The 26560-nt window shown below is 40.8% G+C and overlaps 2 protein-coding genes across 4 annotated transcripts; both read left to right on the forward strand.

Annotated features, from left to right (window-relative positions):
- The first annotated feature begins 6020 nt into the window (after positions 1-6020).
- AHSG (alpha 2-HS glycoprotein) lies at positions 6021-12725 on the forward strand. The gene is made up of 7 exons (XM_059855691.1): positions 6021-6299; positions 7627-7737; positions 8876-8960; positions 9802-9965; positions 10250-10363; positions 11182-11262; positions 12098-12725. Exons 1-7 carry the CDS (start codon positions 6096-6098, stop codon positions 12371-12373), a joined length of 1035 nt encoding a protein of 344 aa, XP_059711674.1. The 5' UTR covers positions 6021-6095; the 3' UTR covers positions 12374-12725.
- Positions 12726-12877: 152 nt separating this feature from the next.
- FETUB (fetuin B) lies at positions 12878-26251 on the forward strand. Of its 3 annotated transcripts, none has more exons than XM_059855688.1 (7): positions 12878-16693; positions 20976-21086; positions 22521-22608; positions 23141-23307; positions 24136-24249; positions 25175-25258; positions 25728-26251. In XM_059855688.1, the coding sequence occupies exons 1-7, from the start codon at positions 16472-16474 to the stop codon at positions 26142-26144; spliced, it is 1203 nt and encodes a 400-aa protein (XP_059711671.1). In that variant the 5' UTR covers positions 12878-16471; the 3' UTR covers positions 26145-26251. The 3 variants fall into 3 exon arrangements, with proteins under 3 accessions (XP_059711671.1, XP_059711672.1, XP_059711673.1); XM_059855690.1 differs by lacking the exon at positions 12878-16693 and adding an exon at positions 16756-17648; XM_059855689.1 differs by lacking the exon at positions 25175-25258.
- The last annotated feature ends 309 nt before the right edge of the window (positions 26252-26560 follow it).

Raw genomic sequence — 26560 nt, forward strand, 5'->3', positions numbered from 1 at the left:
TTGCTCCGGAGGTTCAGCCCTGCAGTCTCTTCCCAGGTATCCTGCTCTGTTTGTTCTAGGTTCTGGTATGAAGCAATGATCAGGGGAACACCCATAGAAGCTGGAAGAACAAACTGTAGCACAAGAACATAAAGCCAACCCCCCCCCCCACCAAATCCTTCTGCAGCTGCTAATCTCTGATTTCACAGTTGCCACCTATCCATCTCCAGCACAGCTTTCCCACACCCATCAAATTGCACAGGAATGATACTGAGAGAACCATGACATCCCTGCAGGGCTGAAGCAAAAATATCCCACTGTTTAGAGTTGCATGGCAACCTAAATAACTTTGACCTCGATAAAAGGGTAAAAAAGTATAACAAATTTAGGAAGGGGGGGTCTCCCATACCAGGTCAGTGTAACACAGGGTAAGTCAATCAGGGGCTTGAAAACCCTCAACTCATAAAACTGCTCCTGTTACTGACTGCAGCATCAAAACACAGAGCAGGGAAAATGCGGAAATGGGGAGGAAAATTTAAATCAATCAAAAACTTCACTAAGACAAAACATCTTATATAATCTTCCCACTGGGAAGAGAAGGAGAATAGACTTTCATGTAACAAGTGCTAGTTTTGTCAGTTGATGTACTTCTGGAAGGCACTCAAGTATTTCAGTGGCATAGACAATAGAAGAGCAAAATGAACAAGAGAGAACAGAACAGAAATAGACTTGGTTAGCTTTGTTTGGAAAAGCTGGTCAAAAATTAAAATTTCCATTGCAGTAAAAATTTCAAAATTCTTGACAACTTTTTATGCTCTTTCAAAGGAAAAGAAAAATAAAAGCAATACAGTTTTTTAAAAAGAAACTCTAACCAGTGAAAAATGTCTCTGAAATAACAAATACTAAATGTGGAAGACCAAATTTCAATCCTCTCAATCTTTCTACCTTTCTGATAAGTCCAGGAAATAGTCTTATCTAAGCTTTTACTGACTGGCATTTGGTTTTTCTGACTCTTGGATTCCTCTAATGTTTTGAATACATCCTTCTACTCAGTGATACCAAACATTTTTACAAAATTCAGTGAGTTATTTCAGATCACAGAATTAAAAGGGAAAATAGTTATTTTAACCTTACAGTTAAAAGAAAATAAAGGTTAACAGATTGAGATCAGCAAAGCTCACTGAAAAGGAATCTCTAGCTGGACATCCAGCACTAAAGGCTCCCAAACTAGGTGCCATGTCTGCACACTTTATATCTCACAGTAAGAAATTTCTCAACTGCAAATAGCACAGCAAACTAGGGCACATGGTCAGCCTTCCTTCTCTTGAAGATTCTAACATTTAATAAAAATAAATTAATTTACATATAATATTCTACTATTACAATCTGGTATAACTGTTCAGACTTCACAATTTTTCTTCAGCCTGAAATTCCTGTTATAGGGACAATGGGGGATTTGAACTGAAGTGATTCTGAGCCAATTTACATCTGCTGAAGATTTGCCCAGGTAGTGGAAAGGGGCCAATAAGACTATGCAAATCAATTAGTCTAATTTGTCTTGAGGTTTTTCTCAGACCTCTATGGGTTTTCACCACTTTATTTTTAAATGCTGATTATACTGTCATTTAAGGGAGCAATATGCTGCCTTGACAAGACTGGTGACTTTAACTTTCTGACATTTTCCCTGCAGACATTTTCTTGCCTTGGCGTGCAGGTTTTGGAGAAGGTGATGGCTATATAGAAGACAGCCCTGATGTTCCAATATCTTGTGAACTCGATGATCCAAAAGTAATGTACTTAATCAAGTGTAAAGCAAAAGGTGATTAAGTTTTGCAGTACTGTACAATGCCTGACTGCTCAGAAATGCATCTTTTGATGTGGTACAGAGAATTGGACCAGTTCTGTCTGCTTTACCAAAAAATGTCGGTTTAGTAATCTGAAAAGAGAGCCTCAGAAATCCCCACAAGTGTTTAACTTTGATGTGAAGCTTTAAAAATATGATATTTATCTTGTTTGCTTGGTTAATTTGCTTGAATTTTAAGCTCAGGAAGGTGTCAATTTGACATCTAGGAAAGTGGTTCTTTGCTTTTTTTCCAAATAAGTTTGAGCAGGGGCAGCAAATTTCCAATCATCGCTAGTTGTTCCAAGCATCCAACCAAAAAAAAAAGAGAGAAAGAAAAAAAGAAAACCATCAACTCACCTTTCCATTGTGGTTTATATGAATTATTAAGAACTGAGATTCAGTGGAGCCTCAATTTTTGAGCATAGAATCAATACTATATTTTATATAACAAGAGCAATAAACCCAGCTTGTTCTGCTTCCATTGCAGTGAAGCCTTGTCAAGTCTCTCAGGCAACTTAATTCACCAGGGCCAAAGTCTCACACCTCTGATGTAAGAGGTGGATTGAGGTGGGTTGAAAACTGGCTGAAGAGCTGGGCCTGGAGGTGCTGATCATGGCACAAAGTAGAGATGGAGGCCAGTAAGCTGCAGTGCCTCACAGGGAGAAATACTGGGGTCCAGTCCTGTTTAACACCAGCAGTGATCTGGATGATGAGCAAAACTGAGAGAAGTGACTGGTATGCCACAGGGTCATGCTGTCACTGAGAGGTACCATGGCAGGCTGCAGAACTGGCTGACAGGAACCTCACCAAGTTCAGAGAGAAGTCTGAAATCCTGCCCCAGGGGAGCACATGTAGGAAAATATGCTGGAAAGCACCACCCAGCTGAAAAGCAGCCTGGCAGAAAAGGACCGGGGGGGGTCCTGGCAGGCATCAAGCTGAGCCAATGATGTTTCCTTGCTGCACAGTACCCTGAGCTGCACTGGGCAGAGCACTGCCAGCAGCTGTAGGGAGGTGATCCTTCCCCTGTATTCAGCACTGGTGAGGTCACACCCAGTTTCTGTGCCCAGTTCTGGGCTCCTCAATACAGGAGAGACAGGGACATACTGGAGACAGGGTGGCAAAAGGTCACAAAGGAAACTAAAGTACTGGAGCATCTCCTGTGAGGAAAGGCTGAGAGCTGGGACTACCTGGCACAGAGAAGGCTTGGAAGGGCTTAATGGGTATAAGTACCAAAAGAGAGGGTGCAAAGGGGTGGAGCAAGACTCTTGTCAGTGGCATCCTGTGACAGAACTAGGGGCAAGGAGCACAGACTGAAATAGAAGGTTCTGTCTGAACATCAGGAAACACACCTGACTCTGAGGGTGACCAAGCATGGGCACAGGTTGGCCAGAGAGGTTGTGGAGTCTCCTTTCTTGGAGATAATCAAAAGCCACCTGGACGTGGTTCTGGGTGACTGTTTCAAGGTGGCCCTCCCTACTTGTGCAGTGGGGCTGCACAAGGTGACCACTCGATGTTCTTTCCAAAGTCAACCCTTGTGTTATTCTGTGTAAGACTTGTTCACTTCAGAGGGATTGAGATGTCACCTTCTGTGCAGGACCCCATGGCATTCAGGTCACTTTCTTGTGCTGTAAGAACTATTTGCAGCCACTACTGCAAATACAGGACAATGTGTTACTATGTCCCAGGCATGAAAGAGAGAGAATAGATCTGCCTGAGTTCAGTGAGAAGTTATCTCTGCAATTATTGCCTCTTCACTGAGGGGGCTGTAAAAAGGACAGTCGAGATGGGCCACAGGCCTGCAGGGAGCTGACACCAGCAATCCCACCTTCAGAGGGAATAATTAGGCAGATGTGTGTCAGTCTGTACCCAAAAAGTGAAAGGCTCCTTTGTCATATTACCTGTACCCAAACTACCTGATTGTATTTTTAAACTCCTTTCCCAAACATAAAAACCAAATACAAATTTCCTCACACATATCACAAGTCACCCCGAACTGCCAACATTCCACATTGCACCGAGCATTAATAATCATGTGGGAACATTTCTCATCCTCTGTGTGCCCACAAAGAAAGTTCATACAGTCACCAAGAGGGGAAGGGCTTAAGTAAGCCTATAGAGAAACTAAGGAGAGGTACAGCAGGCTTCAAAGTATTTCCTTTTTGTCCTGCTTGGTAAATGGAATACGGAATGTGACTGACAATGAAGAGGGAAGAAAGAAGATAATAAATCCTGTTTGCTATTTGAGGTCTTAAGTTGTTCTTTGAAACTGGAACCTGAAGTTGACTGAACTGGGTTATACATTACATTTAGGAATACGCAGAGCTTGACTGCAGTAATCTTATACATCCTACAGTATTTGCAATTCTAAGTAGAAAAGGTGTAATCTAAGAAACTGAGTAATGACCACACAAAATTTATAAATAATATTTTAAGTCCTTCACTGAGATAATTATATGTCACTGGGAAAATTAATTTCAATCTGCACCTGGTGGAAGTTCACATCAATGTTTCAGACCAAAAAAAAGAAAAGGGGAATTAAAGGATTTACAGGTTAGAAACTGAACTGTGCATTAACAGTAAAGAGTAAAATACTACCTTTCTAAATAAATTTGCTGTGATTCAAAAGATGCCCACAAGGAACACTTAAAGTGTGTTTTTGGGACACCAAACCTTCATTCTTTAATTGTTGCAGTCCAAAGTCAGGAAAACAAATGATTATCCACACAAGAGAACAAATGCAAAAAAAAAAAAACAAACCCTGCTTCAAGTAATGGAGAAGAAATAAATCATGCTCAGACCAATTTTTTAATGTGTGAGAGAGAAAAGGTCTGTCTTTTCCCCATGAATCTCTTCAATTTGCAAATCCTAGCATCCATAACACACCTCATGCTACACAACTGAAGCAAATAATCCAATCTTTGTAGTCTCTTCCCATTCTCCTTCTTTATCATGTAATCTGTCCAGCTGAACCATTGTTATTTATAGTGTTTCCTCTATTCACAGATTCTAGAGGAGAGAGGAATGACTCAAGACTGCTTTTTTTCCCAAAACTTTTAGCCTCTCTCACAATATCATGCAAACTGAGGAGAAATACTTATTATCTAAAGTAAAAAAACCCCAACTTCTAACTATGCCAAAGTCCTTATATTCATCTCAAATCTGCAGCTAGTTCCTCAACTCTAAAAATGACAACAGAGATTCAGATGTGTTAAAGCCAAAAGGGACCTTTACTGTTCTGATCACTGCCCTAGCATGGATGGTAGAAACCTGCTCTGAAACCCCTGCAGGAAAACCATTTCTACTGATTCAGCCAGACTGTCTAGCTATAATCTATTTAGCCAAAGTCATCTCACCTTAAATTAAAGATTGTAAATGCTGGACACATCATAGATGCTTTATTCTGCTACACAGATTATTATTTTATCCCGTTACTCTTTTGTAAATATGTACACTGTGAATGTAAATATAAGATTGGATTCAGCATTCCTAAGCATTTAAGCAGCTAATTTTCCTCTATATCCTCCTTAAAACACTTTGTGCTCTTTAGGATCTTCTGCCAAATCCTCAAATCTGTACAACATATTCCAGAAATATTCCTACAAGATGCCTGCTTTGCAAAATAAAACTCCAAGAACTATTGGATATGTTCAGATTATTCAGAGAAAGAAAGAGCTGATGCAAAGGATTTAGGAACTATGCTTCATTTCCTATTCCAAATAAATTCAGTAGCAAAAGTTGCTATTCAATTACATTTGCTGTTGAATGTGATCCTTAGAACTACTTAAAATTCCATTTTCTAAATTATCATGCTACTGATCTCACAATTTAGATCGGTGTCTGGTGAGATTTGGGCCCCAACAGAATGTGTCCTGTTTACAAGAAAGCTTAATTAGCACTAGCAACTCTACACATTTAACAGAAGGGATCACATTCTTCTTACATGGACAGTATTTGGTTGGTAGAAGTACCTAAAAATTGTGTTACATTTTTGCTGACGCTTCCTTCTTAAGCTGCTTTAGCAGACTTCGCAATATCCTACCTGATAAAATTTACTTTGGCCAAAATTAATCAGTCAGCTTGATGTCCTAACATTTACTTTTCTCTTTTGTTGTTTGCAATGCTTCTTGGAACTGGGACAAATATCAGGCGTGTGCTCATGTAAATCTGAGGTATGTACTATATAAATGAGGCCCCAGCTCTTGCTACCTAGCTACCATCTGAGCTGTATTCTTAGATCTTTATTTCTGAAAGGGATCAGTTTTCCTCAGGTGCCATGAAGGCACTAGTAGCTTTAATACTGCTTGTTCAGCTTCCAATTCACAAAGCTGTACCAGCAGCTCCCCCTGCTCCCTTGGGCTGTGATGACCCAGAATCTGAAGCTGCAGCTGAAGTTGCTGTGAATTATATTAATGGCCACAGTCATCATGGATACAAGTTTGCCTTAAACAGAATCGAGGATATCCGCGTGGTACCCCAGGTAAGTGAGGAGCTTGCAGCAGAACACTCTGTTCACCTGGGGATGCTTGGAAATCACCAAGGGCCTGCAAGGGCTGTATCCTCACATGGGGAAATCAGCATGGCTCTGTTGATTTAAATGGGGCAAGGACACCTGGTAGCAATGGAGAATCCAGGTCACTGGAATGTATCTCTCAAAGAGCAGAACACAGGGGGAGAGAGAAATGCTCAGACGCTTTTGTACAGTGCTAGAAAGAGCTCAGGTTACAAATGCAGCACATTTGCTAGGGCAGATCATTCCAGGTGCTGATTCGTAAGCCTAGTAGCTAATCTGGAGAAAAACTGAAGATAATCTTTGAGATGCAGGTAATTACTTATTGGCTAAACACATACCTATCAAACCTCCATGCTATTTGTGATGTTGTAGTAGGCATTAATTTTACCTAATGTCCCATTGAGCTGCCAAGGAGTCTAAATGGAAATTACCGTGGCTTATTTTCCCATAGGTCTATTGCTTTCAATGAAGGCATCTAGAAAGACCATAGAAAAGGTCATGAATACAATGTATGTGCCAATTCAGAACCTTTGATTCTCTTAAAACATGGAAAATAGTCCCATGAGTGAAAACATGACATGAGCGATACACATAAGTCAAATTCCATGACTGTTTTCTACTTGTTATGAAAGAGAAGATACCAGAAGATATGTATAGAAAAGACTACAACAGACATAAATGAGATTAGAAGTGTATCCAGAGTTACTCATACAAAAACACTGGTGACACTGCTTTGCTCATATTAATGCTTTTATACTAAAATGACTTAATTGGTTTAAATGGAATCACTCATGACTTGATCAGAATCAATCTTGGACCTAGAGAACACAAGGAAATATGTCCTGTGTTACAGATGCAAAGGAACTGATGCAATTCAGTGTAATTCCAATGGACTAAACAAGACAGGTCAATGTTCACTGGTGTTTTTTTGGTATCTGGTTATAGAAACACAAAGTTTTTTCAAGAAATAGAAAGCTGTTGATTTTTTTAAACTGCCCAACAAAATAAAATTAAGAGAACTGACTCACTACATACAAGCTTGACTTTGCCAAATTTATGAGCCTGTTCCTTATTAGCTGGAATAAACCCAGTGTGATTATTTTGACTTACTCCAGATTTGGAGTCCTGTTTTTTGATGAAGTTAAAAGTATGGACCTTTTCATTTACTCTGGTGTATACCTGGAGCTACCCATGATAGTCGGCAACAGAAGTGCAGCCCCAGGGAAGAAATCTGGTGATGTTTTGGGAAGAAATTACATCTATTCCAATGGGTTGTTTTTTTTTTTCCTTTCAGGGGCCAAATAATGACATCATATTTCTTGAACTTGACTTACTGGAGACCAAGTGCCCTATTCTCAGCCCTACACCTCTTGCAAATTGCACAGTGAGGAGCTTTGCAGAACATGTGAGTACCTGAACACTACCAGCTGGTCCAAAGGTGCATGTTCAATATGTTGTTCCTAGAGGCCAGGTTATCACCAGATTCCCAAGCAAATGTCATACCCCTGTAACAGCCTATAACCACCCAACCACTTGTAACCTCCTTGCTGACTTCACTGCCTTCATGTCATGAAGGACTTCACTCCTGGATTTCTTTCATGTCCTGTTATCTGAAGAGAACAGATCTCTGCCAACATAACATCCCACACACAGTCCATGAATGCCATGGGGCCTTCTTTAGGGGCTCCAGATTCAGTCAGCCCAGATGTCACTACCTCATTGCTAACCACAGACAGGGCAGGCTGTCAATGTCTGCAAAAATACCCCTCCCTTGGCTACATGTGGGTTGTACCTGGTGCAGTTCCACCAAGCCTTCTCTTCCTAGTTACAGCTGCAGATGAGCTACTCCTTCAGATAGGGCTCTGCCTTTGAAGTAATGCTCAGCTGGAATTTACTGGCCTCAGATATTTTGTTCTTATGCAAGTGTGATCCAGCTGTGAGACGCTTTCCTGACCAAAGCAGTGGAAATGTTGTCTGAGCCTGCTGTTTCTAGAATGGGGCCCAATTCACAGAGCTCACTAAATATGAATCATGATCTATCAGTGTATTCATCAGGGCTCAGATTCTATTTTCCATCGGGGGGGAGGTAACTCTAACTGTTCCCTCTTCCCAGTGACTCCAGCTTTGCCTTTGACATCTCCTCCCTGCTGGATCATGTTGCTCACACAAGGCAGCACACTCTGCTGTTACCATGGCCACTGACCAGCTGAGATTAGTGAGAACATTATCAAAGAGCTCTGTGGAAGGTCTTAATTCATAAGTATTCATATTCTTTGCTCTATATGAGAGACAAACCTGTACTAAATGTCCACAATCTTGCTACCCTGGTACTTTTGATACTTTTGAGATCCAGATTTGGATCCAGATTCTGTAGCTCTGATCTGCCTTTTACAAAATCACAGACATCAGGACATGCCTAGCAGTGCCTTTGCCGTCAGACCGATGTTGCCAGGAATGGTCAGCCAGGATCTGTTCTTTTGAATTTAGTGGCCCTTTATCAGAAAATCCAACAATGTAACCCTTTGATTTTTGTCTCTCTCTAGGCAGTTGAGGGTGACTGTGATGTTAAACTGCAGAAGGTGGATGGGGCATTATCTGTAATCGCTAGCAAATGCCACTCACATGCAGGTAAAGGCTTTGTTCTGCAGGTTTGAATCTAGAGGCTGGAGTATTTTTATAGCAGTGGTTACAGTTCAGTGGCTTTTCTGATTCTAAACTCCTGGGTATTAATATGGCATAAAGGACAACAGTTAATGGGTTTTCTAAATCCAGCCCTCTTTTCTGGTTTCATTCCCTTACAAACCCACTGTTTCTCTTTGCTCCTCTTTACTGTGACAACTAAGATACTGTAAGACAAACTGGGGAGCAAGTTCCGGATATGAGTCTTTTCAGGCAGCAGTTTAACCTTAAGAATTTTATTCCTTGCTGGTCTGAGTTTACTTGCACTTGTTGGTCATCAGAGTCCCATTGGCAGATGCAGCTTCTTTACTAAATCCAGCATTTTCAATACTGCCATGGGAAAGCAGAATGTCTATTCTGCCTGCTCAGTGTGAGATCTCTTTGCTCTGTACAAGATGCCTTCAGTACTACTGTCAAAACTGATGACTGAAATAACAAACACAAACATAACTCCAGTGAGGTAAAATATCTTCATTTTTCTACCATTCCTTGTGTGAGCTGAGACACCTTTTCACTGGTGTCATAGAGAGGTTTCCAGAAATAAAATTTTCTAAAAACTGAGTAAGAACATATAAGATGTGCTACTGAAGTCCACAGCACTTTTCCTTGTAGAAAGATCTGAATGGCCAAGTCGTGTGACACACTGCCATCTATAGCCTGCACTGGAAAAATTCCTGCCACTTTAATTTGGGACAGGCTTTTAAACAGTGCTTTGTGCTACTGAATAGGCCTATAATGCCTTTCTAAACAATTTGCAATCTGATCAAAACATGATCTATTCCTCCTGCAGACTCCAGTGAAGACATTCGCAAAGTCTGCCCTGACTGTCCACTGCTGGCAAAAATGAACGACACAGAGGTGTTAGAAACGGTGTCAGCTGCACTCAATGACTACAACAGCAAAACCACTGATTCTTACCTCAGACTCCTCGAGATTGGAAGAGCCAAAATACAGGTAATTTCTACAGCTCTGTCTAGCCTTTCATGTAAACATAATATTTCATCTACAGTAATTGTGCACTGCTACCTAGTTATGTTTGCAAACAGATGCAATTTGCTTGCTCTAATTTGCCCTCCTGATTTGCTTTTAATTTCCCAACTATTATGTGTCATTTTAGCCACAGGATTCCCTCTTACTCCAGTGGGAGATGAAGCCACAATATTTGCCTTTTATCTTTTCTCAGCAGCTCTGCAGTTTCTGAGAGCAAAGTCAGTCATACATTTTTCCTGTTTTATCAGTATCACCCAGGGCACGTTGTTGTTACCGAGTTTGCTGTGGGTGCCACAAACTGCTCTGCAGAAGAAGCTAAAGCCAACGTGGGGGCTTGTCAGCTGCTGCCCGAGGATCAGTCTGTGAGTATGGCAGCACATCAACCCCAGCCTCCCCAGCTCTGAGGCAGAAAAGCAGCACCATGCTGGGATGTGCTTGCACTGGAGCAGGAATAGACCCCTGTGGGGATCAAAGTGCAAGAGATGTGTACTATCATGATATGCTTTTCACTATATCATTCTTAAAGCTATATCACACTTTTCTCTTTTCTCTGAGGTATCTGGACTGAATTCTCATGGATTTGAATGCATTTGAAAAAGGCTTGAGCACCACAGACAGAATCTTTTTAATGAATAGACTATATATTATTTTATTGTTTATTCTTAAAATAAGAAAATCAGGCTCTTTGTACTGGACAATACACAATCACATAAAAAACCAAAAAAACAAAAACAACAACAACAACAACAAAAAACCAAAAAAGCAGACTGTTTCCCCCTCCTACAATTCCAGTGCACTCAGTTCTGATATATATGCTCTTGAGAATTATACTCTATACTTTACCATGTTAAAATTCTTCTGTTTCTGATGAAACTGAGTTCGAAGCAGTTTTAGGGGGTGGGAGCTCTTTACCTAGATTCTTATTTATTCTTTCCCTTCCTCATATCCAGACATACAAAGGATCTTACTATAGAAGAACACAGGAGTTTCCCTTATTTGCTGCTTATGCATTTAAAGAGCTTTTTTTTTTTTAACCCAGCAGGCTAAAAAGCAAGCCCTTTACTGCTCAGATAAAACATGAGAACAAGTTGCCATTTCTAAATGTGCTGAAATTAAAAGTTTAATGCAGCCTCCCTCTATTTTCTAACTATTTTCTCTTGACTATGTTCTGCTTTGCCAGAATTTTGGTTTCTGCACAGCAGTGATGGTAAAAGCTCCCTCACAAGACCTTCAGGTGGACTGCCAGTTGTATGGACATCAGGTACCAGCTCCAGATATTCCCTTGCTTTCCTGGGCATTCTAGCCTACTGGTAATGTTACAAGGCATCATCTTGAGTTTACTTCTTTCACTATAGAGTGCATTAGCCACCCGTGATAACTTTGTGTCCTAAAAGCCAAGGTAAGGTAGCTCCTGATTATGCCATGGATTTCTGTGCTGGGAATTAAGTCATGTCTGCCATCCATGCTTGACACAATTTGCCCTCTTGACCATCTGGGAGATTCATATGTCTGTCAGGGCAAAGGGAACCCAACTCTGCTCAGCTAAAGGGATGAGGCAGATAAATGTAAAACAGAAATCAGCATTGTGAGGCTGGAGGCTTTCAGTCCTTAGACATTACTGAATTCAGGGACCTTGTTCTGCACTGCTGTAGCAAGGGGAGGGAAACGTGCACTTGACCTGAGTACTCTCCAGGTATTTTAGCTCACATTTGGTCTCAGGAGGACTAGGTGGTGGTTGAATGCTTCCTATGGACAACAGCTCTTGGTAACTCAACAGTAATTAGCTGTCTAAGAGGTATATGAAAGAGAAAATGAGACAGCTGGTCTTGAATGTTTCACCAGCTGTGCAGGTGGCCCTGAAAGATCATATAGCACAGAATTTAGTCCTGATGATTCATTGGCTATAAAAAATGTGTTCCTGGGTTCCTGTGCATGTGTTCCAATGCAAATCAGACTTCTGTGATAGTCAGGAACATTTGAACCTGGGATGCAGGCCTATAACATTTAGGAGCAGGGTGCCTAGTAAGGTATCAATTACCTGTACATCACAAGCCCCAGATCACCGAAAACCAACATGAGCTGTTTTTCTTTTCCAGCCTGGAGTTATCTACACTCATCCAGGTCAAGACACATCAGCAGGACTGGCACCCAGTGCTGTAGGTGTCACAAACCATAATCTTGGGCTTTTCCACAATAACCCTGTTGCATCTGAATCCAGCTCTTCAGAAATTTTGCGTTCCATGCTCTCAGCAAAACCAGTAGCAAAGAGAGCAGTTGCAGAGGCTGCTCAGCATGACAAAGTACCTCGCCCAGTTGGCTTTGTGCCTCCTCCTCCTCCCTGCCCTGGCAGGATTCGCCATTTTGATATCTAGGCTGTGTTTCAGACATGCAATGAAGCCAAACTGAGGGATCGGTGCAACAGCAACACACAGACCACAACATCGACTACAAATAGGTGAGAACACTTCACTCTGAGCCCAAATGAGTTTTACCCTCCAGAGGGCAGAGCCATGGTCACGGTCTTGCAAAGGCGTGCTCCAAAATATATATTATTACAACATATAGCAGTAGTTTATTTTACATACAGGGATTCTCTAGTTAAAATACAGAAAATATTGTTTCAGTGAAACTGTTGTACGAGCTATACAACAGTTGTAGCTTTGTGATGGAAACACCACCTGAAAGGTTAGTTCACAATAAAATGTTCAAAGCTTTGCTACCTTCTATGCGTATATATTTTCATTTAGTTGTCAAGTATCTCCTTCACAGCATTATGAGTCATATTCTGGGCTTGATTTCAAAAACACTAAGCTCCTGCACTTCTCATCAGCTTCACTGGGATGTGTGGGTGCTGAGCACTGTGGAAAATCAGGTCAGTCCTCCCCTTTGATCACACACCAATAGCACTAAAGAAGTGGCAGGAAAAAAAGTACTTTTCCCTTCCACCTATAATGTTTCCTACCATGTACCTACTTTTTATATCCACCAGAAGTACCTCAAAACTTTTGGACATGGCACAAGAGCATCCATACCTATGAAAAGAACAGAGAGTCAGGTCACACTCATTGCTGGCAGGCTGAAAGCATCAATCCCTGCAGCCAAATACATGTGCATTGTCTGTCTGCCAGCAGACACACAGGTGCAGTACAATCGTGGGGTCCTGCATGGTCTGTGTGCATGTGAGGAAATGCCAATTCAAGGGAATAAAAAATATATGACTGGCATGTATCTCACATAACAGGACCTTGACAGTGATGGCAATTTACCATTGTCCTAGCAGTCAAATCTTCCCTGAATTTCTGGCACATGTTAGAGGCAGAATCCATTCTAGGTAGAGAATTAATAAGGGGCTGGGGCCAGAAGGATCTTTACTGCCAGCCAGACTGGAATTCTGCAGGCCCTTGGGAGCAGTCTCAAAGACAGTCATGAATGTTTAACCAGGAACAGCTCTTGCTACAAGATAATTATCATGCAGGCAGCAAAAAAATGCAGAACACATGTCATTTCTGAACTCTTTCAAATAACCTATTCTGTTCTTCTAGTTACAACCATCCAGTATTCAGTAAGCAACAAAACCAACACTTGCTCTTGGTGATAGTGCAACAGCTCACGATACAGAGAGGTTCTGCTCTGCTGTGTCAATAGGGAAGGGAAAAGTCCCTGGCACTAGCACCAGTGCTTCAGCTGGATGTCTAAAGAAAGGAAAATCAGCCCAGACTCTATAAACCACAGCCTAATGTGATGGCAGCACACTGAGGGCAAGCTCTGCCTGTGAAGGTAGCTGCTCTCACATTTCAGCAAATGCTGAGTTTTGCAGGAAGCGTGTTGTGGGCAATTGCACCAGCCACAGCCAGTCAGTGGTTCAGGCAGTTTTTGCTCCTCTGTAAAGCAGTGACTCCAGTATAACCTGCATGCAGCCATTCCTTCAAAAAGTGCTAGTATAAAGCTGTAGAAATCTCTTAATGCAGTAAGATAGGAGGTCTTCCCATCTCCCTGCATGAGACACAGCACAGGATTTAATGAAACTGCAACTATTCTGTTTGCATCCCTGTGACACCAGATACATGAGACTTTTCAAAACTAGGAATCACCATTACTAAACGATAGATATTGTCTTCTATATAATGAAATAGGAACTAACTTATTGAAGAGAGAGTGTTTTCCAGGCTTAGAAAATTTTCTGATGGCAGAAACAATGTTTATAGAAGGGATCACTACCCCTGGGGATCACTGAAATCCAGAAATACTGCATTTTCTTGTTGCCTTTTCAAACCACACAAAGCAAAGATATATAGCAGAAACATCTGTGGGTTCCATACTTCACAGATGTTCTCCTATACCTGGTGAAACCAATCCCTTGTTTTCTAAAACAGGAAGAAAAAAATTTTCTCTGTGCATTCCACTTTGGTAGCTGCACTTCATCTTCTTTCTCCTTAGTGCTTGTCCTCTTAAGGACACATCGTGCCCCCTTACAGGTCTGTAAGGGGCCATGACTGCTCTGAAGCAAGCATTTTGTCTCCTACCAGTACAGCTCTATTTTCATGCACCTAGGCCTTAGTAACAGATTCAGTATTTAACAACTGACTCTTTGGGCAATGAGACATATGAAATGGTGGTAGACAAAGTACAAATGCCTCCTCCCTTGAAATGCAGCATGAAGACTTTTGCCAGGTCTGCATTACTGGCTGACAATGTTTTTCAGCTTTTTCAGACCCTGTTTTGCAAAAGCTCATGTACTTCATGTGCTGCTTTAGCTGAACATGCTCGGATTTCCTGGCTGCGTCCATGTTTTGAGGTCAGCTACTTCAACAGAGACATTTTTCCTTTCCAGGCAGAGGAGGAGTACAAAGAGCAGAGTCAGGGATATAACAATCCCCTATTATAAGAAGCACTGACACAGCCAGCACTAACTGGCACCCATCTCCATAGAAATGCCATGCACTGTAAGGATAAAGAAAAATGAGTTATTATCCTTTAGCCGCAGGGGAAGCAGCCCCAGGCACAAGGAACAATGGGAGCGAGTCTGCATTGCTGCTGCTGCGGTTCCTGCACTATGGCTACAGCAGTGTTCCTCAACATTCAGCCCTTGTATCCCATCCCTCTGGGACACAGTCCATGCATTATCCCTCACCCAACACGAGAGGGGTTCACTCTAGCAGCCATGTGCCCCTTCTGTCCTGCTAGCAGGGTTTTGCACCTCTGCCACCAAGCAAAGTCTTCTTAGAGGAGTTTCAGCTCCAGTGCTGTTGCAGCTCTTCTGGCTGTATCTATAATCCCAGCTTTCTATGGACATTCCCTGGGACACATTCTGCCACCTCCCAGTGCTTTAAACACTTCTGGGCTAAGATTCTTTACACAGCCAGTAAAAAAAGTGACAATATAGAAATCTTTAACTACTCCAAACATCACAGTAGTATTGAAGAGACAATTATACACTTCATTTGCACTTTTTCATCCTCATTCAACAGAACTTTTAAACCTAAAGGTAATTGGTGTCCTCTAGCAGAAATGTGCAATCACAGAGTCACATGACAAAAAATAAGAGCCAGGGACATGGTAACCCAGCTTCTGGCATCCTTCAAGGTGAAATGCTGCAGAGTTGCCCCCTAGTAGAAAACCAGTGACATTCATCAGGATCCTCCCCAAGTAATGGTCCCTGTCACTTCTCCAGATCTTCAAGATAGAAGCTACTTGTAAAGTTATTCCCCCTTGTCTCCAGCATGGAGTTCCTGACAGGTTATTCACAAGGCACACTGCTGTCATTTCAAACTAAAATTTCTCTGGGAAGAATTTGCCATGACTCTTGAGGGGTGTCAATGCCTCCAGGGCTAAGGGATAGCATTCAACTGTAGGTATCCAGATGAGTGGAAATACTCACAGAATGAATCCAAACTGAGCTTTCTATCACAACCAAACTGACTGCACATAATAGAGTCAATATATTTGTTTAAAACTGTCATTTAACAAATACAAAGCACAAAATCAGTCAACCTTGTGGCACTTTTCCATTTTCTGTTCAAAATACTGAGACCTTTGTCTTCGTTTTATTTGGCAGAACTGGATCACTGACAGAACAGAATTAGAGCCAGACCTGTTCTGCACATAGATTTATTCAAGCAAATCTGGTTTCTTAAGGAAGCAGCTTTGTGTGTGTATTCTTATCCCTTGCCATGAGGTCAAAATTGCATATCTGCCCAGTGAAGTCCAAATTAGAGATGGAAAGCCAGGAGGAAAAAGTGCTGTCTGGTCTCACAGGGAGCAACAACACTTCTGTAAAACCCTGTAATCATTGACTTAGTGTTTGCTGTTGCAGCTGTAGGTTTAAAGGTGATGGTCAGTATGCAATAAAAAGGGGGCACAAGTTTATAAAGAGACACAGCTCCACTATGAAGGTTTGTTATCTTAGTCAGGCCTCAGCCTCTCCATCCTGACTCACCACCCTGATCTGCAGCACTGGCTCTCTAAGCAGAATGGTTTGGCTTGCTTGGATGCTCTTTGGCATGCAGGTGCTTTGCTCCTGCACTGCTGCCCCTCCGGCCCAAGGAGCAGGGGCTGCCCTGCTCTGCCCCCGCTGCGATGACGCCGCAGTGGAGGCGGCTGCAGACCTGGCCCTCCGCCAGATCAATGCTGACCGAGAGGAGGGCTACGTACTCAGCCTCTACAGGATTGTCAGCGCCCGAGACCAGCCGCAGGTAAGTCACCCTCTTGCTCAATATATGCTCCTGCCTGGGTCTATTTCTCAGAAATATCTATTTGAATGAAGAAATATTTCCAAAGGCAAATGCAGAGCTCTATTCACAGGACTCCAGAGGCCATGTCAACTTTATGCACAGACTAGAAACAATTTCATCACATTGTGGGCAATTAGAGAGCAAATCTCAGTCATGACTCTCTGCTGCAGGCCCTTGGAATAGCTCCAGGCATCAGTTCAAATTTGATATGAAACACCACTACTCTGATTTAATTTCATTTTACACCTTCCTCCCACTGCCTTGAGCAGTTGGAGTGCAAAGGCTAGTAAGTCATAGTGTGTTTTGCACAAAAGATATGAGCACTAACAGGTGTAAACACATCCTGCTTGGGACCAAGGAATTCCTTTACAGACCTCTAAAAGATGACTCATTCTCCAGAAGAAACCTGAAACCAGTTCAAGGGCAAAAAATACACTGGAAATACCTACAGAATATCACTCACATTTCCTCAAGTATCGTATTTCTCTGTGTGTGCTTAATTTATGACAATTTTGTGCTACAATAACTGAATCTATTGGCACTAACTAGGGACAGCCTGAAATGAATTCACAAGGGCCTGCAGCAGATTAGACATTTTGGAAGCCTGCTGCTAGCATTCCCTGCAATGCCCAGCTTACCTTGCCTGAAAGGCTGAGTTCTGAACACTAAAGAAAATTAGGCTCATTGCCAGATGCTTAAAGATCTGTGCTGGCAAGGATATGACACTTGTTCCAGCTGCTCTTATAAGGACATGGTTCCTGCAGACACACTGTGGACTCCAGCAACCTGAGATTCACAGCTAAAGATGCTCTGCTGTGTTTTGCACTATGTTCTCTATATTGCCTTGCTCAGGTGACAGAATGTGCCCACTGAGCAACTGGATCAGATCTCTTCAGAATTTTTCGATACGATGCAGGTGAGCTGGCCCAGAATCCACATCAGCAGGTAGGGAGTTAGGTGCTCAGACCCCTTCCTGGGGCTATTTCATGGAGTTTGGTACTCAGACCTCCCTCCTGGGGCTATTTCCTGTTGACAATAACTAGAGCCCCCTGTGAGCACCCTGGAGTGCAGCATGGTGGGTGCAGACATGCTGTAAACCACCTCAGTTATCTCCCTACTTCTCCCTTCCTCTGTGCCAAAGGTATCTCAACACTGGAGAATTTTGGTCCTTGGTTGTGATTTGTCTGTCACTCAATTTCCTGAAGACTTAACTTACTGCTTTAGAGCAAGCATACTTTGTTCATCCCGAGGTTTAATTAATTTATTTACTTTTATTATTTCTTTTTTTTCCCCATCTATTATTGTATCCTGTAAATAAGATGTTTCAAGACATTGCAATAACAAGCTAGACATTGTAAGCCCTTTGTCCCATGGTTGCTGCTGCTGGGACATAAGGAGCAGTCAGCAATGTCAAGGGGTTCATGGACAGTAACAGCCTTATGCCACCTCCCATTCCTCTCAAAAAAATTAAGTTTTTTTTCTCCTGTGCACCAGTCAGTGGTCCTCCATCTCACTTTCTAAAGTAGTACTGAGGATAAAAACATTTTCAAAGTTACTTCAAATTCAAATCTGCCCTTAAGCAACCTGTGGTTCAGCTTTGCTCTAATTGAAACTAATGAGCCATCTGCTATTAACTTATATGCAAGTAGGACAGAGCTTGCTTTCATACAAGATACTTATGATTAGCTTCACTGATAGGCACTTAACCAAAATTACAGAGCATGCCAAAATATTTTATTTCTTTCCCTTGCACCAGGTCACCCTGCTGCCACATCTCTGGCTCCCAGGCTGCCCAGCACACATTGCAGCCTGGCACCAGCAGTGCTGAGGAAGGGATCCTTTTGGCAGTGGAAAGAGATACAACTTTTTATTCAATACTGAGCAGATATCAAAAGGCCCTTGCATAACGGTCTTGTAATGAAAATTAAAATAAGGATGATTAAACCTTCAGTGATCTGCTGAGCTCTGAATAAGCCCCAAGTTATCCTTTCCCTGGGGGAGAATGATACATACAGAAGCAGGTAGACCAAAAGATGTGTAGATTTTGTAATAAACGTATCTGCTTATTAGAGCTGGCATTATACAAGAGAGCTATAGGCAACAAGAAATACAGTTTGGTCTGCCCTGAATGCATTTAGTGTTTCTAAGATCACGACTCTTTATAATCAATATTCATGATTCAGCTGAGGAAACCCATCTAACACCAAACATATTTGATTATAAGAAAATTTCTTTAATTTCTTTTGCCTCCAAAACACCTTAACAACCCATTTGAAAGCTCAAGTCACCAATTCCAAATCTAAGACTCCTTAAAGATTCACATTTTTCTCGGCTATTTCTTCTTCATGTGGATAGTCTTAGTGATGGCTTTTTTTTTAATAGAAGTCATATTTAAAGTTACAAACTTGTACCAAATGCTGCACTACTCCAAAACACATTTTCAGCAAATAACAATTACTCTTTGACTGGTCTTACTGTGTGTTTACTGTTTTAAGCTGTATTAGCTATCACATTAAAGAGAATTATCATCATGGTATTTAGGTATCTTGTACCTAAACAGAAAATTATGATTGGTCCCTTCCACAGAAGAATCTCTACAGCCAGGTGTGGGGATATTGCTGTGCCACTGCACAAACAGCACTGCTGCACCTCAGTGTCACTCTTTGTCAAAATAACTTTTGATCTTTCCACAGCCTTCAAAATGAAACTCATAATTAAACCTCAGGATTAGTGTAAGCAAGCCCTGAGATCTCTGTGTAAGGCATTGCCAGATTACTTTATAGAACACTTAGGAAAAAAAGATAATATGAAAATAAAAAAAAATAGTAGAAAGCATGAGAAGGTGCAGATGTAAGAACAGAACTAATAGACAGTGATAACAAAACAATTTAATCATTCTTCATATTTATTTTAGTTTTGCCCTTTCATATTTAAATGGTTTAGTATTACTAGTATACATGGTAGAGCTCACATAAAATCACCATCCCTCAGATCTCTATAGGTATGATCAGAGTACTTTTTATCTCTCTATCTGCTCAGAACTCCAGAGCAGACACCACTTTGTGGTTTTCTAAGCAGTATGAAGACAAAAAAGTCAGCAGTACTCCAGCTTCATAGGCCCTATGGACTGGTATTTAGTCACTGTTGAACAGAGGCCAAAACTAAAGCCAAAATGATACAGATATCAGCCCCAGACTTCCACAAGACTGTTGCCCCATTTAGTGTTTTCTCCACAAACCAATGAAATCGAGCAGACATGAATGAACACTGCTGTCACTCAGTTTGGTTTTTCTCCCCCTTCAGCAAAGACATAATCTCAGTCTAAACACGCAGCTAACGCTCACATCTAAGTTCTTTAGGTTGTATAAATGACAGCTGCCCTCTTTCCAGCTTTCCACTAAGGATATAAATAAAACATGATCCAACTAAGCTTGATAAATATGCTGGAAAGGTGCTTACCCATGTCTACTGTGGAAGCAGAATGAGGAGCTGTACCATGCAGCAGCTCATCTTCCTGCACTACATGATGTAAGCACTGGATATATGGAACTGTATTTTTAGTCCCTCCTTGTACTTCTTGCCTGGAAAGATGAGCTTGAATTGCTTGGTGCTGCAGTGAACTAAATAAAGGTTTCTGGACTTAAGCACAGGTCAGAACTCAAGCACTGGACTGAAGCTTTAAGTGAGTCTGAGACATCCATGTGACTCTGCAAGGTCTCTCACAGGATTCATTGATAGCTGAGAGAATATTTAAGCTTCTCTATCAACAAAGCCTTTGCCTCTTGAAGAAGACACTGCACTAAGAATAAGATATTTCTCTTTCTAATGCCTGCTGGGAATGTTCCATGTTAGCAGTTTTTTATTACTTGTGGTATTTACAATCTCATTCTTACTTCAGGCAAAATAACCTACCTTTCAAATCTGATAATAAAATGCAGTTGACACTGAAAACATCAAAATGTTTAGTCTTTATTCTTGTGTTCTGGTTGGTACCAGAAACTGAAGAATAAAACTGACCAAAGGACTGTTCTTTATATAAAGCTGGCTAGCTGCATGACCAAGCCTGTTCTAACAGGACCTGAATTTCACCTGATTTGCCTCTTTTGTCACAGAGAGTGTTCAGTTTTTAGGATATCTATGCATTCCACTTGGGTGTTTTCCATTTCTTCATCTCTCATTTTTATGAGTCCCTACTTTGTTTGATACAAAACTGGGATATGAGCCTTTTGTTTCTTGTTTTCAGGAGATCACTGGTTCTGTCTTCTATCTCATCTTGGATGTAGTAGATACTGAATGCCATGTACTCAGCAAAAAGTTGTGGAAGAACTGTAACACCAGACCTGCTCATTCAACTGTAAGGATTTTATTTTTCTATTTAATCTCACATATGATGAGTTACTCAGGTACCACTGATGACTGCAAAAACCCTACACTTGCATTTTCAGTGGGTAACAAAAAAAAAAAAAAAAAAGAAAACCAAAACCAAAAACTTAAAAAAAATCAAAGCCCATTTTATAATATCCACAATTTTACTCTGTACCTTCTAGTTAGTTTATAGACTGGTAAGATTTATTTTAAAAAGTGAAAATTAAAAGAAAGTTTTTGACCAGAGCAAATAAAGAGACCAAACTAAATAGCCATGCTAGGACACTATTTAGAATAATGGTTTACTTTTTATAGCAACAGCATAAGAGTTTCTTTTAAAGACAGCTTGTCAAGGAGGGAATAAAAGAAACACACTTTTATATAACATGTGATTTGTGGGTTAGTTTAATTCCACTTTTATTCTGACAACTTTGCAAAAATTGCACTGAAATAGGAGAAAAAGGAAAGCTCAGCAAGATAAGCTGAAAAGACAGAAAGTGGTCTAAGTCTGTTGCTACAGGTGACCAAAACAGCTCTGAAGAACTGAAAAAAACCTCTTAGAAAATGAAGAATGACAAGAAAAAAGTTCATATGTATATATATATATATGAACTATATATATATATATGAACTATATATATATATATATATATATATATATATATATATATATATATAAAGTTATGATTAAATTTTCCTGGACTGCTTCTAAGGCAAATCAATTTTCACTTTTCAATGAAAAACTAGAAAAAAATAAAAAGAATTCTGCTCACTTCTCTTCTCATTACAGTGTTTTCAGCAGAAAAAGGGCACAAAGCCTATATGGTTTATATGGCTTCAGTGAAGCCAAGAAATGCATATCCAGAGGCCTTGAGCACACATGCAGGAATATCTAAGAAGCCCTCAGAGAATATTTTTCAGCCATAAAGTCAGATTTTTTTGTGCGCAAGGATGACCCTACTGTGCCACAAAGCTGATTTATGGTCCTTCCTACCACTCTCCCTATGATTATAGGGAAAAGGGGGAAGGTGGAAGACAGGTGATTGGATCCAGACACTTGGAATTATCTCTGGGTTTAAACTCTCTGAGTTCCAGACATACACCCAGCCCAGGATAGAGACCCAGGAGCACTCTGTGACACTTGGGCACTTCTCAGCTGCCAGAAGAGTGGCTCTGGGCAGGCCACCCAGCAGTCAAGCACTGTATCTCTATAGCTCAGAATCACACCAGGGGATGAGCTGGCCTTTTGTTTTTAAATGAGATGCTTGGAAATGTACTTCATTGTCATTTGAGTATTAACAAAACTTTTGTATTGAAAAGAATTCCATAATTGCAAGAAGAAAATGAACCACTCCTGTCTAGGTACTAGATGATCAGTAAAGGGTGCAATATTAATTGTTTCTAAATGTTTATATTGTTTTAGATTTACGGTCAATGCAAAGCAATTATCTATATTAATCAGGCAAGAAATATTGCTCATCTGAATACTTATGAGTGCACTTTACAACCAGGTATGTCTTTAACATACTCTTTATAAGAGAACTGGAAAAACTCCTTGCCAAATAGCATTACTTTAAATTCCAAATGTAATTATGACACTGCAGTATCTCCATTAGCTTCAGCTGCCCTGATTTTCTCAAGTCAGTGATCATAAGGCCAGGGAGGTAATGCAGCTCAAAAGAGTTCAGTAATAACTGTTTTAACCTCTGGGAGACTCAGCAGAGCCTCTATATGGGCTTTTACCCTCTGAACCAAAAAACATTTTTGTGGGTTTGTGAAAGGCAAGGAAAAACAGCAAGGCCACTGTCAATAGGTTGAATTTTTCCTTTGTGTCTGCCTCCCCTGCAACATTTTTATGGGTCTGTAAATATATAAAGAAATTCAAAATTATTGAGGGGTGCAAACCACATATATCTTACTCCAGGGGAGTGGAGGACAAGTGGGCAGGGTTGGGGGCATAGATGCATTTACAGTGACCTACACTGTCAGCATGCTTTTCTGATTATACCTTCTCTAACAACACTGTTGTTCTTGAATAAAAAGTTCCAGGCAGATATATTTGGTCAGTATGTCCTGACTGCCCAGTTGATGATTCTCCAACTAAAGCTAAATACTTGGAGGCTGCTGCCCGAAGCCTTGCCAAGTTCAATGGAGAGAGTGAACAAACTCATTACTTCTCTGTCCTCAATGTCACAAGAGCTTCAATGCAGGTAAGCCAAGGCACATCTGACTTGGTTGAGCCCTCAAGAATCCTTCTATTCAGAATACTCCTGATTTTTGTGATCCAAGGCTCTGATTCCATTTCTTGCAAAAAGAAATGCAGAAGTCAAGGCATAAACTTTCTTCCAAAGTTCAGAAAAGCTTCACTGTTAACTTTTTCTTCTTCCACCACCATGAATTTGCAATTCCCTAATAGAAAGTATTTAAAGTACAGTCATACCTTCCAATACATACCTGTAATTTACTGAATGATTATAAGCATGGTTTAGAACTAATTTCAGACTAACAGAGAGCTCATGATCTCATGGCTAAATCCTCTTTGTTTACCACAGTTACCTAGTCTCTCAAAAATTCAGTATGTGTAGATAGCAAAGTGGTTTTTCTTCTTTGTCTAAACCATTAGATATTACTACATTATACTATTTAATCACTTCCATTTTCTAACCCCAATTTCAGAAATAGTAAAATGATCCTGTTCATTAAAACAACCAGAAATTGTCAACAAGACACTGAAGAGGGTCTTTGGCAACTTAGTTCTATGGGGATGCTAACTTATGACAAAATCTAAACCCATTTCCACGACACCAATCCATGAGGTTATTAAGATTGTGCATATATAAGAAGTAAAAAATGACCAGGCAATAAAGCAGCACTGGCAAAAAAAAAATCACTGTAACACAACTAACAGTAATGCCCAAGTATCTCCTGTTCCTTCCAGACCTAGCAGGAGTTTTTAATATATTTCAAGGTCAGTAGAAATTCTTTATTCTTCCTGACACATGCATAAGTTCTAATTGCCACTGGCCTCTCATTTACAGTGGGTCATTGGTCCTGCATACTTTGTGGAGTTTTTAATTCAGGAGACATCTTGCTCCAAAGATGACACGGTTGCTGATGCCTCAATGTGTGAGCCACTTCCACCAGAAGTAGCTGTAAGTACTTTTCCTTGTATGAACACCAATTTTCCAGATACTATTATTCCTCAGCAAATATTTAGTATTTATCTACTTGGCTCTTTGCAGACAAGAACCAAAACCCACAGTCACATATTTATGAATCATAGCTCTATAGTGTCTTGCAAGTCTGCAGACTGCTTTAGAATAGAGAAACATTTCAGCAAAAGTTCTGAATTCTTACCAGCATTCCAGAAGCAAAGAAAACAAAAAATACCATTCAGAAAAAGGTGGGGTAGCAATCACCTTACAAAACTGAGTGAGTCTAAAGGATTTCTTCCAAAGAAACAAACATAGACTATAAATCACAAACAATGCATGAAGAGTATATTCATACTACAGTCAGGTCAGCTAAGGAAAACATTTAGGAACTAAGGAAAAAATTGTAAGATAAACTGGAAGACTAAACAGGCATGTTGTCGAGAGTCAAGAGGTAACATTTCAAGCCCCATCTTAAGTGAGATCCAAGCCATGATACCTAGAGATGTATATACCCACAGACAACTACTACAAACAGCATTTCTTTCATGGTTTCTTTCACTAGTATGGTGTGAAATTGATTCTGTGTGGAAAATTATATTATATTCCACACACAACTTGCCTGTATAGGGATATTCTGCTGCAGGAGAACTGAAGCAAGCTGTTGTAGTTTGGCCTTAAGTAGCCAGCTTAGTTTTGCTATTGTGTTACCTAACCCTCCTTTGCAAACACAGGGCCTTTATCAAAACACTGCCTGCCTTTGTGAGGTTGCCAATCCCAAAATAAAAATTTGCCCAAGCTGTTTATCCCTATAAATATACTTAGAAGCTATAACTATTCAGCCTTTCATAATCACTTATTTTACAAGATAGGAGCTTAGTATCAGGGCTCCATGTGAAAGAATGCTTGTACTTTCTTCTTACAGAAAATCGGTTTCTGCAAAGGCTCTGTAGTAAACAGTGGTGCCGAACAGTTTGTCACAATATCCTGTGAAATCTACAGTCAGCAGGTATTTCTTAATCTAATCTTAATATTGCAAGAGTAATACTCCTTTACAAAACAAGTATTGAACTTTTGAAAGCCTAGCCATTTTTAAATTTTCTTATTCACAAAGATGTGCTTCAAGGAAGTGATAAGGCCAGATCAGGAAGAAATCTCTCTTGAGATAAAACAGACTGTTGTTGGGTGGACAAAAAGGCAATAGAGTGAGTGTAGAGACAATCCTGCAGAATGTGTTCAGAATGCTCTACAATGAAATTGTAAATCACAAAGGGAATGCCAGGGGATATTACTGTAGTTAACCAAGTTTCATGCACCCATCTTCACTGGCACAAGTAGTTACATCTATTTATCCTTTGAGCTTCTGTTCTGTAGCTGGTCTTGGAGGACTAGAGATCCTTAGCGTAAAGGGTAACCTTCATATCTGAAGGAATTTGGAACTGCTTCATTTTAGATGATGTTTATTCCTTGTTATTTAGGATCCTGCCACTGAAGAGGAAAACCAGGAAGCTAATCAGACAATTGGAAAATCCACGCAGGATCAACAGGCTTCCCCTTCAGATGCCAATCCTTTTTCCCTACACCTGGAAAAAACAGTGGGCTGGGTTAAAATTCTACCCCCTTCAAATGAGGACATCACTTTCCATAGCTTACGAGAAAGTCAAAATGAACATAAAGACAGAAAGCCAGTTCCTCCTAAGGCGGTAGGATCTGCCCACAGGTGTGATGGAGAAAAGACTCAAGCAAACAAACCAGACTTGACCAAACCAGTCACTGGACCAGTTATTCTCCCTTTTCCTGAAGAACCTTCTCTATCAGATTCATGTCCAGGAGAAGCAAAGCGGAGAGAAGGCATCCTCCATCCTTTGATAACTAGAAAGCCCACCACAGTCTAGCCAGCACCCAAGCACCTCAACTATCTGCAACACAATAACAGCAAAATGGCAACATGGTTTTCAATTTGTGTAACATCTTCAAATAAATAGTTTGTTACAGTCCTTCATCTCTGGCATCCTCAGTTTTATGAAAGCACAAGAACAGATTGGGAAGTTTAACAGAGGCATTTTCCAACAACAGTATTTGGCTTTCAATTCTCAAATTCCCCCCATCAAACAGAGCATGAAGGAAAGGTAACTGTGGAGGATAAAAGAACTTGCAGGGCTGGGACAGCCCAAAGACATCAGAAAAAAAATATCCTTGGTAGCAAAATCTGTCAGGGCCCAGAGGGGGATGGCTGCTCCCCAAGGGATGGGGAGATGAGTGAGTGCGACAACCAGGCTGGCCAGGCAGGGACCCGTCCTGTGGTGCCTGA

The sequence above is a fragment of the Haemorhous mexicanus genome, chromosome 10, assembly GCF_027477595.1.
Source record: "Haemorhous mexicanus isolate bHaeMex1 chromosome 10, bHaeMex1.pri, whole genome shotgun sequence".
NCBI lineage: Eukaryota > Metazoa > Chordata > Aves > Passeriformes > Fringillidae > Haemorhous > Haemorhous mexicanus.

Bases quoted from the DNA above. Each gene is read 5' to 3' on its own strand.
- AHSG (XM_059855691.1), top strand. From the start codon at position 6,096: ATGAAGGCACTAGTAGCTTTAATACTGCTTGTTCAGCTTCCAATTCAC. The intron at 8,961-9,801 runs GTAAAGGCTTTG...TTCCTCCTGCAG, and splicing joins CAAATGCCACTCACATGCAG to ACTCCAGTGAAGACATTCGC. The intron at 9,966-10,249 runs GTAATTTCTACA...CTGTTTTATCAG, and splicing joins TTGGAAGAGCCAAAATACAG to TATCACCCAGGGCACGTTGT.
- FETUB (XM_059855688.1), top strand. From the start codon at position 16,472: ATGGTTTGGCTTGCTTGGATGCTCTTTGGCATGCAGGTGCTTTGCTCC. The intron at 22,609-23,140 runs GTATGTCTTTAA...TTGAATAAAAAG, and splicing joins TGAGTGCACTTTACAACCAG to TTCCAGGCAGATATATTTGG. The intron at 23,308-24,135 runs GTAAGCCAAGGC...TCTCATTTACAG, and splicing joins TCACAAGAGCTTCAATGCAG to TGGGTCATTGGTCCTGCATA.